At 51.5% G+C, this 14,711-nt stretch overlaps 1 protein-coding gene and 1 long non-coding RNA gene across 6 annotated transcripts in view; one reads left to right on the top strand and one right to left on the bottom strand.

Annotated features, from left to right (window-relative positions):
• DOCK6 (dedicator of cytokinesis 6) overlaps positions 1–14,711 on the top strand; it is a 62,814-nt gene that overhangs the window by 35,444 nt on the left and 12,659 nt on the right. For all 5 annotated transcript variants that reach the window (XM_054463955.2, XM_054463954.2, XM_054463956.2 and 2 more), the window contains 11 exons: positions 3,988–4,101; positions 4,189–4,359; positions 4,848–4,987; positions 5,076–5,245; positions 9,679–9,839; positions 9,974–10,156; positions 11,136–11,262; positions 11,591–11,675; positions 12,402–12,498; positions 12,642–12,776; positions 13,715–13,867. In XM_054463955.2, coding sequence (XP_054319930.2) covers positions 3,988–4,101; positions 4,189–4,359; positions 4,848–4,987; positions 5,076–5,245; positions 9,679–9,839; positions 9,974–10,156; positions 11,136–11,262; positions 11,591–11,675; positions 12,402–12,498; positions 12,642–12,776; positions 13,715–13,867 — 1,536 coding nt within the window. The remainder of the gene's footprint in view (positions 1–3,987; positions 4,102–4,188; positions 4,360–4,847; positions 4,988–5,075; positions 5,246–9,678; positions 9,840–9,973; positions 10,157–11,135; positions 11,263–11,590; positions 11,676–12,401; positions 12,499–12,641; positions 12,777–13,714; positions 13,868–14,711) is intronic.
• LOC134738824 (uncharacterized) lies at positions 5,533–8,973 on the bottom strand. Its single transcript, XR_010124941.1, has 2 exons — positions 8,481–8,973; positions 5,533–7,096 (listed from the first exon to the last, which is right to left on the bottom strand). It is a non-coding gene; the product is annotated as an uncharacterized LOC134738824 (long non-coding RNA).

Genomic DNA, 14,711 nt, shown 5'->3' with positions numbered 1-14,711 from the left:
GACTTGAAGAAAGTGAGGGATCATTCCGTGCAATGTCTGGGGAAAGAGCATTCCAGGCAGGGGGAATAGCAGGTGCAAAGGCCCCGAGGCAAGACCATGCTTGGGCTAACAGGAGAGCAGTAAGGATGGCTAGATTGTAGTGAATGAGGAAGGAAATGAGGGTTGGTGGGAGCAGGAAAGTGACAAGGCAGATCCATTAGCCCTTAGCACAGAGTATACAGCAAGTGCTCAATAAATGGATGTTGATGTTCTGAGACCCTGACAGTAGACTTGTTCAGGCCCTGGATTACCAATTCTAATGCCCTCGGGGGATAGGCAGGCAATATTAGTCATAATAGTAATAATATTGAGCATTTATTGAGCACTTACTGTGTATCTAAGCATTTTATATGGATCATATCATTTTGTTGTTGTTGTTGTTGTTTGAGACAGAGTTTCACTCTTATTGCCCGGGCTGGAGTGCAATGGCGCGATCTTGGCTCACCGCAACCTCCGGCTCCCAGGTTCAAGTGATTCTCCTTGAATCACAGCCTCCCAAGTAGCTGGGATTACAGGCATGCGCCACCACGCCCGGCTAATTTTGTATTTTTAGTAGAGACAGGGTTTCTCCATGTTGGCCTGGCTGGTCTGGAACTCCTAACCTCAGGTGATCTGCCCGCCTTGCCCTCCAAAAGTGCTGGGATTACAGGCGTGAGCCACCGCGCCTGGCCTTGGATCATATCATTAAATTCTCACAACAACCCATGAAGTTAGTATTATTGTTATCTCCATTTTACTGTTGGGGAAACTGAGGCATCGAATGAATGAGTAGCTTAACCTTGTACCACACGACTGAGAAGGGGCAGAATGAGGCTTTTGAATCTGAGCCACCAGCTCCAGACCCCTCACTGTCAATACCAGTTTTAGTTGGGAAAGTGGGGCTTATGGTGGAGCAGAGGGCAGATGTCCACCTAACAGGGGTGACCATCACTCAATCCAGCCAACAGAAACCCTGCAGCAATGTGGCTCAGCTATGTCCAGATTGGCTGTTTTTGTTTTTGTTTGGAGATAGGGTCTTGCTGTGTTGCCCAGGCTGGAGCGCAGTGGTGCGATCATAGTTCACTGCAGCCTCGACCTCCTGGGCTCAAGGGATCCTCCCTCCTCAGCCTCCCAAGTAGCTGTGACCAGAGGCACAAGCCACCATACTCGGCAATTTTTTTATTTTTATTTTTATTTTTTAGTAGAGTCAGGGTCTCACTATGTTGCCCAGACTAGCCTCTAACTGCTGAGCTCAAGGGCTCCTCCCACTTTGGCTTCCCAAAGTGCCGGGATTACAAGCGTGAGCCACCATGCCTGGCCAGATTGTCTGGGGTTTTTTTGTGTGTGGTTTTGTTTTTGTTTATTTGTTTTTGTTTGAGACACGGTCTTGCTCTGTTGTCCAGACTAGAGTGTGGTGGTGTGATCATGGCTCACTGCAGCCTCAAACTCCTGGGCTGAAGCAATCCTCCCACCTCAGCCTCCAGAGTAGCTGGGGCTACAGGTGTGTGCTACCATACCCACCTATTTGTGTGTGTGTGTGTGTGTGTGTAGAGATGGGGTCTTGCTATGTCACCCACACCAGGAGATGGCCTGGTTTCTAAGGAGAAATGGGACCTCTGGATTTGATGGGAACTTTCCAGATTTTTGAAATGGCGTTCTGGCCCAGGCCAACCCTTGCACAATCGCATGTGACCTCCAAGCTGGTCTCAAGGGTTCTGGCCTTGTCTCACTGGAGCCTTCCCAAAGACTGACATTCCCAGGGGCTGATCCAGATGGTGAGGAAACTACCCCAAGAAAGAGATCCAGAGAAGAACAATACCTGTGATAATCCACTTTTTTTTTTGAGATGGAGTCTTGCTCTGTCCCCAAGGCTGCAGTGCAATGGCACGATCTTGGCTCACTGCAACCTCCGCCTCCCAGGTTCAAGCAATTCTCCTGCCTCAGCCTCTTGAGTAGCTGGGACTACAGGGGTGTGCCACCATGCCCGGCTAATTTTTTTTTTTTTTCTTTTTTTGAGACGGAGTCTCGTTCTGTCGCCCAGGTGGGAGTGCAGTGGTACCATCTTGGCTCACTGCAACCTCCGCCTCCTGGGTTCAAGTGAATCTCCTGGCTCAGCCTCCCAAGTAGCTGGGACTACAGGCGCCCGCCACCACCCCCGGCTAATTTTTTGTATTTTTAGTAGAGATGGGGTTTCACCATATTGGCCAGGCTGGTCTCAAACTCCTGACCCTATGATCCGCCCACCTCGGCCTCCTAAAGTGCTAGGATTACAGGTGTGAGCCACCATGCCTGGCCGGGTTGCAGGGATTTGAGGGCCACTGAGGCTAACTTGTGATGCCTCAGAGTGGCTCAAGAGAGTATGAGGGCAGAACGAGTACCAGCTGGGCCTCATCAGCCACCTCACTGTTCCCCGGACTTGCCAGGCACATCTTGCCTCAGGGCCTTTGCACTGACTGTTCCCTTAACCCAGGATGCCATTCTCCCCATGGCTCTTTGGTATCCTTCAGTATCTCTGAAAATGTCACCCCAGTCTGTTAAGGTTGGTGACAAGTAATTACAGGCCAGGCGTGGTGGCTCACGCCTGTAATCCCAACACTTTGGGAGGCTGAGGAGGGCGGATGACCGGAAGTCAGGAGTTCAAGACCAGCCTGACCAACATGGTGAAACCCTATCTCTACTAAAAACACAAAAATTAGCCAGGTGTGGTGGTGTGCGCTTGTAATCCCAGCTACTCAGGAGGCTGAGTCAGGAGAATCGCTTGAACCCGGGAGGCAGAGGTTGCAGTGAGCCGAGATTGTGCCATTGCACTATAGCCTGGGCAACAGAGCAAGACTCCATCTCAAAAAAAAAAAAAAGAAAGAAAGAAAAGTAATCACAGTTTTTGCCATTGAAAGTAATTGCAAAACTGCAATTACTTTTGCACCAATCTAATATTGTCTTTGAAGCACATAGAACTATCTGAAATTCTTGTTTATTTTGTGTCTCCCTGCCGCCCCCCCTCCCCACACACACACTGGACTGAGTTGGACCTGCAGCAGGGATGGCATCTGCCTCATTCACAGGGCTTGGCACAGAGTAGATGCTCAGTAAAGCTCACATTAAATGGTGCTGAGAGGCCGGGTGTCATATCTCACTCCTGTAATCCCAGTACTTTGGGAAGCCAAGGCAGGCGGAACACCTGAGGTCAGGAGTTCAAGACCAGCCTGACCAACATGGCAAAACCCTGTCTCTACTAAAAATAAAAAAATTAGCCAGGCGTGGTGGTGGGTATCTGTAATCCAAGCTACTGGGGAAGCTGAGGCAGGAGAATCGCTTCAACCTGGGAGGCAGAAGTTGCGGTGAGCCAAGATCGTGCCACTGTACGCCAGCCTTAGTGACAGAGCAGGACTCCGTCTCAAAAAATAAATAAATTAATTAATTAAAATGAAAATAAAAATAAATGATGCTGAGAGTCGATCAGTTAGGGCAGAGGCTAATTTGCTTCAACACAGTCACAAGTGATTTAAATAACCAAAGCTTATTTCTGAGCATTAAGTAGGTTGTGGAGGCATCACTGTGTGGGCCTGGCCCTGGCAGTTCCCCGGCACCCACCTGCTTCTGCCATATAAGTGGCCACCTCACTTTCCCCTCAAATCCCATTGGCCAGAATTGGTCATGTGGTTCCACTGCAAGGGAGGCTGGGAAATATAGTCTCTCCCCAGCTCTGAACTCTGGACAGAGAGTGAGAGGATCTTGCAGGGAGTTAGCCCATATCTGCCTTGGTGTCTTAAGGAGCATGGGAGGGGAAGGCAGCCTGAGGAGGACAACCAGGAAGTCCCAGGGTCACCACAGCCCAGAGACGAAGGCTTTGGGGCAGTGATACAGCTCCTAGGGGTGGCAGATAATCTTGGTGAGAGCCAAGCTCCTGTGGGGGCTGAGGTTTGGGGAGGAGGTATGGGTGTGTGGGTTGACAGGCACCTGTGTCTCCAGGATGTGGAGCTGGCCGAGCGCCTCAACGCCAGCCTGGCCTTCTTCCTCAGTGACCTTCTGTCCCTGGTGGACCGGGGCTTTGTCTTCAGCCTGGTCCGGGCCCACTACAAGCAGGTAGGAGTGGGCGTGGGCAGAGTGGGCATGGCATGGATGGAAGGCGGAGCAATGTTGACATCACTGATGGCCGCCCCTCTCCCGCAGGTGGCCACGCGGCTCCAGTCGTCCCCTAATCCAGCGGCCCTGCTGACCCTGCGCATGGAATTCACCCGCATCCTGTGCAGCCATGAGCACTACGTGACCCTCAACCTCCCCTGCTGCCCCCTGTCACCCCCAGCCTCGCCCTCCCCCTCTGTGTCCTCTACCACCTCCCAGGTGGGCTGGCTTCACTTCTGCCTCCTCTCTTTGACCTACAACCTCTCACCTTCAGTCCATCTCCTATGGTTCCCTCATCTCTGTCCCTTTCACGGTGGACCACTGCCTAGGTGAACTAATCCCTTATGTTTGACTTTTGACCTCTGACCGTTCACCTCTCCTGTCATTCTCAGCAATTTCCTAGAAGGACTAACTTCTGATTTCTCTCCCCTAAATCCTAACTCCCAACCTAGCGTTCCATCTGCTATTTCTCAGTCCTCTGACTTTTGACCCCATGCCCTGTTACATCACAGATGGGTTAACGTCAGCCTCTCACTTCTGGCCTTGAAACCCATACCCACTGTCACCTCCAGATGACTTAACATCAGTCTCTCATCTGTGGCTATTGGCATCATGATTTCTGTCACCTCCAAGATGGCTTTAATGGTGACCTCCCACCTCTGACCCTTGACCACTGGCATCCCCCATTTTTCCCCCACTCTCTGCAGAGCTCCACCTTCTCCAGCCAAGCCCCAGACCCGAAGGTGACCAGCATGTTCGAACTGAGTGGACCATTCCGGCAGCAGCATTTCCTAGCTGGGCTCCTGCTGACGGAGCTGGCACTGGCCCTTGAACCTGAGGCTGAGGGGTGAGTAGAGCTCCTGTCTAACCCCAGGACAGGTGGGACAGTCCAGGAGCCATGTCCACCCTGTCCTGAGCACTTCATTACCCCACAGGGCATTCCTGTTGCACAAGAAGGCCATCAGTGCTATGCACAGCCTGCTATGTGGCCATGACACTGACCCCCGCTACGCCGAGGCCACTGTGAAGGCTCGTGTGGCCGAGCTGTACCTGCCACTGCTATCGATTGCACGGGATACCTTGCCACGGCTGCATGACTTTGCTGGTCAGTGGCCCGGGGAAGATGGGGTCACATGATCCAGGGACTTGGTCACAGAAGGCACAGGATAGTAAAGGTGGGAGAACACAGTCACTGGTATAAGTATAGACATTAGGATTAGCAGAGCAGGTTAAAGTGCTAGGACAGACTACTTAAGTCATAACATCTCTGAGCCTCAGGTTTCTCCCCTGTAATGGAGACAGTAACAACACCAACTACTTATAAGGTTATGTGAAAATGTGGGGGGCTGCAGTACTGAGATATTGTCAGCCTACAATAGATGGGAGATATTATTGTACCATTTATTATTTTCTAAGAAGAGCAGAAAGTAGGGAACATCCAAGTGAGGAAACGATTGGAGTTCATTCATTCACTCATTTTCAACAAACATTTATAGGCATTGTTGAGGGGGGTGGTATAACAGTGGTTGGAAGTACAAAATTGGGATTTGTGGGTGGATGCCTTTCATCAGTTTGGGGAAATTCTCAACCATTCTCACTTGAATTTTTTTCTGCCTCATTTTCACTCTTCACTCCTGGGACTCCAATTACACACATATTAGGCCTTTTGATCACATCTGTTATGTCCTGTTCTGTTTTTTCCATTCTTTCCTCTCTGTAATCCAACCAGGAAGTTTTTTGTTCGCTTGTCTATGAGTTCACCACTTATGTCTTCTGTTGTGCCCAGTGTCCTGTTGACCCCATCCATTGAGTTCTTAATTTCAGATATTAGGCTGGGCGCGGTGGCTTACGCCTGTAATCCCAGCACTTTGGGAGGCCAAGGTGGGCGGATCACGAGGTCAGGAGATTGAGACCATCCTGGCTAACATGGTGAAACCCTGTCTCTACTAAAAATACAAAAAATTAGCTGGGCGTGGTGGTGGGCGCCTGTAGTCCCAGCTACTCGGGAGGCTGAGGCAGGAGAATGGCATGAACCCGGGAGGCGGAGCTTGCAGTGAGCCAAGATCACGCCACTGCACTCCAGCCTGGGCGACAGAGAGAGACTCCGTCTCAAAAAAAAAAAAAAAAAAAATTCAGATATTATATATTTTTTTCCATTGTAAAATATCCATGTGATTTTTTTGGTAGATCCCAATTCCCTGTTGAAATTCTCCATCTTTTGTCTCATTTTTGCTCATCTTTTCTTCTAACTTTAAAAGTTTCTATTTGCTGACTTCAAGATTTGATCATCTATGTGTCTGCTTCTGTTGTCTCTTTTTCTCTCTTATCCACCACATTTTCCTGCCTCATCACTTGTCTTGTAGTTTTTTATTATATTCTGGACATTGTATAAAAAAGAACCACAGGGTTGAAGCAATGGCATCTTTGCCCAGTGAGAGGTGTCCTTTCCCTCTCTTAGGCAGATAGGATAACAGGCTGATCACCTCAGTCCAATCAGGAATTGAGCTAGGCTGGACTGGGCTAGAGCTTTATTTACACTCAGTCTTCCTTTTGTTTCAGGAGACTTTAGGGCAAGATCTGCTATATATTTGTTGACAACTCCTCCCTCTGTTGAGACTTTTTAGCGGAGAGAATGGGGATTACCTTTTTAAGAGCATAGACTTGGGAACCAGACTGTTGAGGATAAAATTGTAGCTTTTGGGCTGGGCACATGTGGTTCACACCTGTAATCCCAGCACTTTGGGAGGCCGAGGCAGGTGGACCACCTGAGGTCAGGAGATCGAGACCAGCCTGGACAACACGGTAAAACCCTGTCTCTCCTAAAAATACAAACATTAGCTTGGCATCATGGTGGGCACTGGTAATCCAAGCTACTCGGGAGGCTGAGGCAGGAGAATCGCTTGAACCTGGGAGATGGAGGTCACAGTGAGCCGAGATCGTGCCATTGCACTCCAGCCTGGGCAACAAGAACAAAACTGTCTCAAAAAAACAAAAAACAAAATTGTAGCTCTTTCATTTACCTGCTATGTGACCCTGGGCAAGTAACTTAACCTCTCTGTACCTCAATTTCTTCATCCATAAAGTGGGACTAATGAAAGTACTTACCTCCATATGGTTGTTTTGATGATTCAGAGTAAATTTTTTTTTTTTTTTTGAGACAGAGTCTCGCTCTTGCCCAGGCTGGAGTGCAGTGGCACTATTTCGGCTCACTGCAAGCTCCGCCTCCTGGGTTGACAGCATTCTCCTGCCTCAGCCTCCCGAGTAGCTGGGACTACAGGTGCCCGCCACCACGCCTGGCTAATTTTTTTTGTATTTTTAGTAGAGACAGAGTTTCACCGTGTTAGCCAGGATGGTCTCGATCTCCTGACCTTGTGATGCTCCCGCCTCGGCCTCAGAAAGTGCTGGGATTACAGGCGTGAGCCACCACGCCCAGCCGATTAACAGTGATTTTTTTAAGCCAGGCTCGGTGGCTCATGCCTGTAGTCCCAGCACTTTGGGAGGCCGAGGTGGGCAGATCACAAGGTCAGGAGTTCGAGACCAGCCTGACCAACATGGTGAAACCTGGTCTCTACTAAAAATACAAAAAAAATTAGGCAGGCATGATGCTGCATGCCTGTAATCCCAGCTACTTAGGAGGCTGAGGCAGGAGAATCACTTGAACCCGGGAGGCAGAGGTTGCAGTGAGCCGAGATCGCGTCACTGCACTCCAGTCTAGACAACAGAGCAAGGCTCCATCTCAAAAAAAAAAAAAAAAAAACCGGGCGCACTGGCTCATGCCTGTAATCTCAGCACTTTGGGACGCCGAGGCGGGCAGATCACGAGGTCAGGAGTTCAAGACCAGCCTGGCCAACACAGTGAAACCCCATCTCTACTAAAAATACAAAAATTAGCCAGGCATGGTGGCACGCGCCTGCAGTCCCAGCTACTCGGGAGGCTGAGGCAGGAGAATCACTAGAACCTGGGAGGCGGAGGTTGTGGTGAGCCAGGATCATGCCACTGCACTCCAGCCTGGGCAACAGAGTGAGACTCCGCCTCAAAAAAAAAAAAAAAAAAGTGATTTTTTTTTTTTTTTCTTGAGCTCCTATGATTTGAAAGAGTGAATATTTTTAAAGTCCCTAGAACAGCACCTGGCACATAGGAGATACCATATAAGTGTTGATTGATGCTATAGTAATAACATCAAGGCCAGGTGCAGTGGCTCACACCTGTAATCCCAGCACTTTGGGAGTCCAAGGTCGGCGGATCACTTGAGTCCAGGAGTTGAGGACCAGCCTAGACAACCTACTGAGACCACGTCTCTGCAAAAAGTACAAAAATTAGCTGGGCGTGGCAGCACACACCTGCAGTTCCAACTACTCAGGAGGCCGAAGTGGGAGGATCACTTGAGTTCAGGAGGTTGAGACTGCAGTAAGCCAAGATTGTGCCACTGCACTCCAGCCTGGGTGACAGAGTGAGATCCTGTCTGAAAAAAATAAAATAAAATTGGCCAAGTGCAGTGGCTCACGCCTGTAATCCTAATACTTTGGGAGGCCGAGGCGGGCAGATCATTCGAGGTCAGGAGTTTGAAACCAGTCTGGCCAATGTGGTAAAACCCCATCTATACTAAAAATACAAAAATTAGCCATGCATGGTGGCACGCACCTGTAATACCAGCTACTCGGGAGGCGGAGGCACGAGAATTGCTTGAACCTGGGAGACAAAGGTCGCAGTGGGCCAAGATGGCGCCACTGTACTCCAGCTTATGCGACAAAGAAAGACTCTATCCAAAAAAAAATAAAATAGGCCAGGTGCCATGGCTCATGCCTATAGTCCCAGCACTTTGGGAGGCTGAGACAGGCGGATCACAAGGTCAGGAGTTTGAGACCAGCCTGGCCAACATGGTGAAACCCCGTCTCTACTAAAAATACAAAAATTAGCCGGGTGTGGTGGCGGGCGCCTATAATCACAGCTACTCGGGAGTCTGAGGCAGGAGAATCGCTTGAACCTGGGAGGCGGAGGTTGCAGTGAGCTGAGATCATGCCACTGCACTCCAGCCTGGGCAACAGAGCAAGACTCCGTCTCAAAAAATAATGATAAATAAAATAAGTACAATAAGTGAATTCCAGGAGGAGACAACCAGAGACCCACTCTTGGGACTGTTGTGAGGGAAAACTTCTTTTTTTTTTTTTTTTTGAGACAGAGTGTCGCTCTGTTGCCCAGGCTGGAGTGCAGTGGTGTGATCTCGGCTCACTGTAACCTCCACCTCCCAGGTTCAAGTGATTCTCGTGCCACAGCCTCCCAAGTAGCTGGGATTACAGGCACCCGCCACCACACCCAGCTAATTTTTTGTAATTTTAGTAGAGATGGGATTTTGCCACGTTGGCCAGGCTGGTCTCGAACTCCTGACCTCAGGTGATCCACCTGCCTCTGCCTCCCAAAGTGTTGGGATTACAGGCGTGAGCCACCGTGCCTGGCCATGAGGGAAGACTTCTGAAATTTGAGACAGGGACAGCACTTACCAAGGGTTTATCTTTCTTTCCCTCTGTCTTTCCCTGCCAGAGGGCCCAGGTCAGCGGTCAAGACTGGCCTCAATGCTTGACTCAGACACAGAAGGCGAAGGGGACATTGCGGGTACCATCAACCCCTCTGTGGCCATGGCGATTGCTGGTGGCCCCCTGGCCCCTGGCTCCCGGGCCAGCATCTCCCAGGGGCCACCAACGGTGAGTAGGGAGCCTTGTCCCCATAGACATCATCCACTTTGAATGAGAGAAGCCATTTATCAAGATACAGACTGGCCAGGATTCATCTCACATGGAAAAAATGGAAATTGACTTTGATTCCTCTCTGGCCCCAGGCTTCTCGCGCAGGCTGTGCCCTCTCTGCTGAGTCAAGCCGAACCTTGCTGGCGTGTGTGCTGTGGGTGCTGAAAAACGCCGAGCCAGCGCTCCTGCAGCGCTGGGCCACTGACCTGACACTCCCCCAGCTGGGACGTCTGTTGGACTTGCTGTACCTCTGCCTGGCTGCCTTTGAGTACAAGGTTCGAGGGCGTGGGCAGGAGATGATGGAGGAGGCAGGCTAAGGATGTACCCAGGGCCCCAGCATGCTGCAGGCTGAGTGGGAAGGGGTGGACTGTCTTTGTGCAGAGGACTCTGTGGGACTGAGAGGAAAGGGGTAGACTGTTTCTGTGCTGAGGCAAGGAATAAGGTCAGAAGTGCCTTTGTGAATAGAATTTGGAAGGTGGAGGCCGGGCGCAGTGGCTCACACCTGTAATCCCAGCACTTTGGGAGGCCGAGGCAGGTGGATCGCCTGAGGTCAGGAGTTCAAGACCAGTCTGGCCAACATAGTGAAACCCCGTCTCTACTAAAAATACAAAATAATAGCTGGGCGTGGTGGTGCGCACCTGTAGTCCCAGCTACTCAGGAGGCTGAGACAGGAGAATCGCTTGAACCCAGGAGGTGGAGGTTGCAGTGAGCTGAGATTGTGCCACTGCACACCAGCCTGGGCAACAGAGTGAGACTCCATCTCAAAAAAAAGAAGAAAGAAATTTTTTTAAAACAGGGCCTGGTGCGGTGGCTCACGCCTGTAATCCCAGCACTTGAGGAGGCTAAGGCAGGCAAACTGCTTGAGCACACAAGTTTGAGAGCAGCCTGGGCAGCATGGTGAAACCCCATCTCTACGAAAAATACAAAAACTACCTAAGCATGGTGGCACATGCTTGTAGTCCCAGCTACGGAAGTGGCTGAGGTGGACTGCTTGAGCCCAGGAGGTGGAGGTTGCAGTGAGCCAAGATCGTGCCACTGCTCTTCAGCCTGGGCGACAGAGTGAGACAGACTCAATGTTTTAAGAAAAAAAAAAAAGGTTTTTTTGGTAAGTGCTAAGAATTTAGAGGAAAAAGGTAAACTGTCTTTAAGCACAGGGGCCCGGAGGTAAGAAAGAGCACAAAGAAAGGGGGCCAGCCAAGGTCCCCCCGAAAAGAGCAGAGTCAACCTTGAACCCCAGTTCTCTGCACCCCCCAGGGGAAAAAGGCCTTTGAACGCATCAACAGCCTCACCTTCAAAAAATCGCTGGATATGAAGGCGCGGCTAGAGGAAGCCATCCTGGGCACCATTGGAGCTCGACAAGAAATGGTTCGGCGAAGTCGTGGTAAGAGGGTGACATACCCACATGTCCCCATCCCACCAGCTGCTCCCACCTTGTGTCAAGGGGACCCCATGAAGGGGGCCATCCCTAGCTTCCTTTCTGCCTCACTTTTCCTGGAGAGAAGTCCACGCGTCATCACCACACACATGCGCCTGTGCGTCCCCATCTGTCACTCGTGTCTGCCCTGTGCGTCCACCCGGCAGGCTTCTGCTCCACCCAGTGCCCTCATGGGTCAGCCCACATGAATATCTTCATGCCTGTGCATTTCTTCTGATGTTCACATGTGCCCTGTGTTTTTACGCATCTGTGATCGTGTGCCCACGCGTCTCAGAGAGGAGCCCGTTTGGGAATCCGGAGAACGTGCGCTGGCGGAAAAGCGTCACACACTGGAAGCAAACTTCAGACCGTGTGGACAAGTAGGTGTGGGCAGGAGGGTGTTTGCTGAGTTCAGAACAGTTCAGGCCGAGGCAGGAGGATTGCTTGAGTCCAGAAGTTCGAGACCAGCCTGGGCAACATAGTGAGACCCTGTCTCTACCAAAAATTTAAAAATTAGCCGGGCATGGGCCAGGCGTGGTGGCTCACGCCTGTAATCCCAGCACTTTGGGGGGCCGAGGCGGGCAGATCACAAGATCAGGAGATCGAGACCATCCTGGCTAACACGGTGAAACCCCGTCTCTACTAAAAATACAAAAAATTGGCCTGGCGCAGTGGCGGGCTCCTGTAGTCCCAGCTACTAGGGAGGCTGAGGCAGGAGAATGGTGTGAACCCAGGAGGCGGTGCTTGCAGTGAGCCAAGATCACGCCACTGCACTCCAGCCTGGGCGACAGAGTGAGACTCCATCTCAAAAAAAAAAAAAAAAATTAGCCGGGCGTGGAGGCGTGTGCCTGTCGAGCTACTCATGAGTCTGAGGTGGGAGGATGACTTGAGCCTGGGACGTTGAGGCTGCAGTGAGCTGGTGATCACACCACTGCACTCCAGCCTGGGCAATAGAGCAAGACCCTGTCTCAGAAAACAAAAAAACAAAAAACAGAACAGCTTCCAGGGAGCCAGCGCCCCCTGGGCTGCCAGGGGAAGGAGAGAGCTCAGCCATGGAGTAGGATCTCACCCTGAGTAGGCCCCCAAGACCTCCCTTCCCCTTCCAGGACCAAGGATGAAATGGAACACGAGGCCTTAGTGGAAGGGAACCTGGCAACCGAGGCAAGCCTAGTGGTTCTGGACACACTGGAGATCATCGTGCAGGTAGGGCTTGATCCAGCATCTGCCTTGTGCTCTGAGCCCAACTGCAGTGCCCTGTTATCTCTGACTCCATAATCCCTCTCCTTCCCTTTCCCCATAACCACCCTAGGCTCTAACACCTGGATTTCTGACCCCCTCCCTTCCAGACGGTGATGCTTTCAGAAGCCCGGGAGAGCATCTTGGGGGCAGTGCTGAAGGTTGTGCTGTACAGCCTGGGCAGTGCCCAGAGTGCCCTCTTCTTGCAGCATGGCCTGGCCACCCAGAGGGCCCTTGTGTCCAAGGTAAGCACCACTCAACAACCATGATTCTTAGAAGAACAGTAGAAGCTCTAGGCTGAGCACAATGGCTCATGCCTCTAATCCCAGCACTTTGGGAGGCCGAGGTGGGAGGATCGCTTGAGGCCAGGAGTTTGAGACCAACCTGGGCAACATAGTGAGGCCCCTGTCTCTACAAAAAAATTAAAAATTAGCTAGGAGTAGGCATGGTGGCTCACACCTGTAATCCCAGCACTTTGGGAGGCTGAGGTGGGAGGATCGCTTGAGGCCAGGAGTTCAAGACCAGCCTGGGCAAGACGGTGAGACCCCATTTCTACAAAAAAATTAATCGAGTGTGGTGGCATGCACCTGTGGTCCTAGCTACTCAGAAGGCTGAGGATCACTTGAGCCTGGGAGGTCAAGGCTACAGTGAGCCATGATCGCGCCACTGGACTCCAGCCTAGGCAACACAGTGAGAGCCTGTCTCAAAAAAAAAAAAAAAAAAGGTTGGCCAGGCAGGATGGCACACACCTGAGATCCCAGCTACTAGGGAGCTACTAGGGACGCTGAGGCAGGAGGATGGCTTGAGCCTGGGAGTTCAAAGCTGCAGTGAGCTGTGATCGTGCCACTGCACTCCAGCCTGGAAGACAAGAGCAAAACTCCGTCTCAAAAAAAAAAAAAGTAGCTCATTCATTGAGCACTTACTGTGTGCTCTGAAACTCCATGGAGCTGACTGCTTTGCCACAGTTTACAGTGGAAGGAAGGCAGAATCAGAGTGGCCAAGTCACTCACCCGGGGTCACACAGCAAGGGGCTGAAACCCAGGTCTGACTCCGAACCCAGTGGTACTTGGCCAAAGAGGACAGAACACAAACCCCTGCCCAAGCAGTCCTCGTTTGGGCCAGTCCCCTTCTGAGCCAGAACGGGGAGGGGCTGGACAGTGTCTGTCTGGGTCCTTGGGGGCAGTTCCCGGAGCTGCTGTTCGAGGAGGACACAGAGCTGTGTGCCGACCTGTGCCTGAGGCTCCTACGACACTGTGGCAGCCGCATCAGCACCATCCGCATGCACGCCAGCGCCTCGCTGTACCTGCTCATGCGACAGAACTTTGAGATCGGCCACGTGAGTGGGGACTAGGAGGCATGGTCCACACATGGCTCTGGTCAGGATGGCCGGCGGCGTCTCAGTGCCATGCAGGGAGTGAGGGAGGGGGAAGACAGTCATTGAGCATAATGGGCAGGAGGAGGGCTCAGAATGCAATTGGGGGTCAGGTGCCCTGGCTTATTCCTGTAATCCTAGCACTTTGGGAGGCTGAGGTGAGAGGATCACTTGAGGCCAGGAGTTTGAGGCTGCAGTGGGCCATGATTGTGCCACTGCACTCCAGCCTTAGCAAGTGAGACCTTGTCTCAAAAAAAAGGCCAGGCACGGTGGCTCATGCCTGTAATCCCAGCACTTTGGGAAGCTGGGGCAGGTGGATCACTTGAAGTCAGGAGTTCAAGACCAGCCCGGCCAACCTCATCTCTACTAAAAATACAAAAATTAGCTGGGCATGGTGGCGGGTGCCTGTAATCCCAGCTACTCGGAAGGCTGAGACACGAGAGTCGCTTGAACCTGGGAGGCAGAGGTTGCAGTGAGCTAAGATTGTGCCACTGCATTCTAGCCTAAGTGATAAAGTGACACTCAGTCTCAAAAAAAAAAAAGAAAGAAAGAAAAGAAAAAAAGCTGGGCACAGTGGCTCACACCTGTAATCCCAGCATTTTGGGAGGCCTAGGCAGGTGAATCACTTGAGTTCAGGAGTTCCAGACCAGCATAGCCAACACAGTGAAACCCTGTCTCTACCAAAAATACAAAAATTAGCCGGGCGTGGTGGCATATGCCTGCAGTCCCAGCTACTCGGGAGGCTGAGGCAGGAGAATCGCCTGAACTCGGGAGACGGAGGTTGCAGTGAGCTGAGATCATGCCACTG

The sequence above is a fragment of the Pongo pygmaeus genome, chromosome 20 (assembly GCF_028885625.2).
Source record: "Pongo pygmaeus isolate AG05252 chromosome 20, NHGRI_mPonPyg2-v2.0_pri, whole genome shotgun sequence".
Taxonomy (NCBI): domain Eukaryota; kingdom Metazoa; phylum Chordata; class Mammalia; order Primates; family Hominidae; genus Pongo; species Pongo pygmaeus.
Note: the sequence above shows the minus strand (reverse complement) of the source record. Positions and strands in the feature narration are given on the sequence as shown.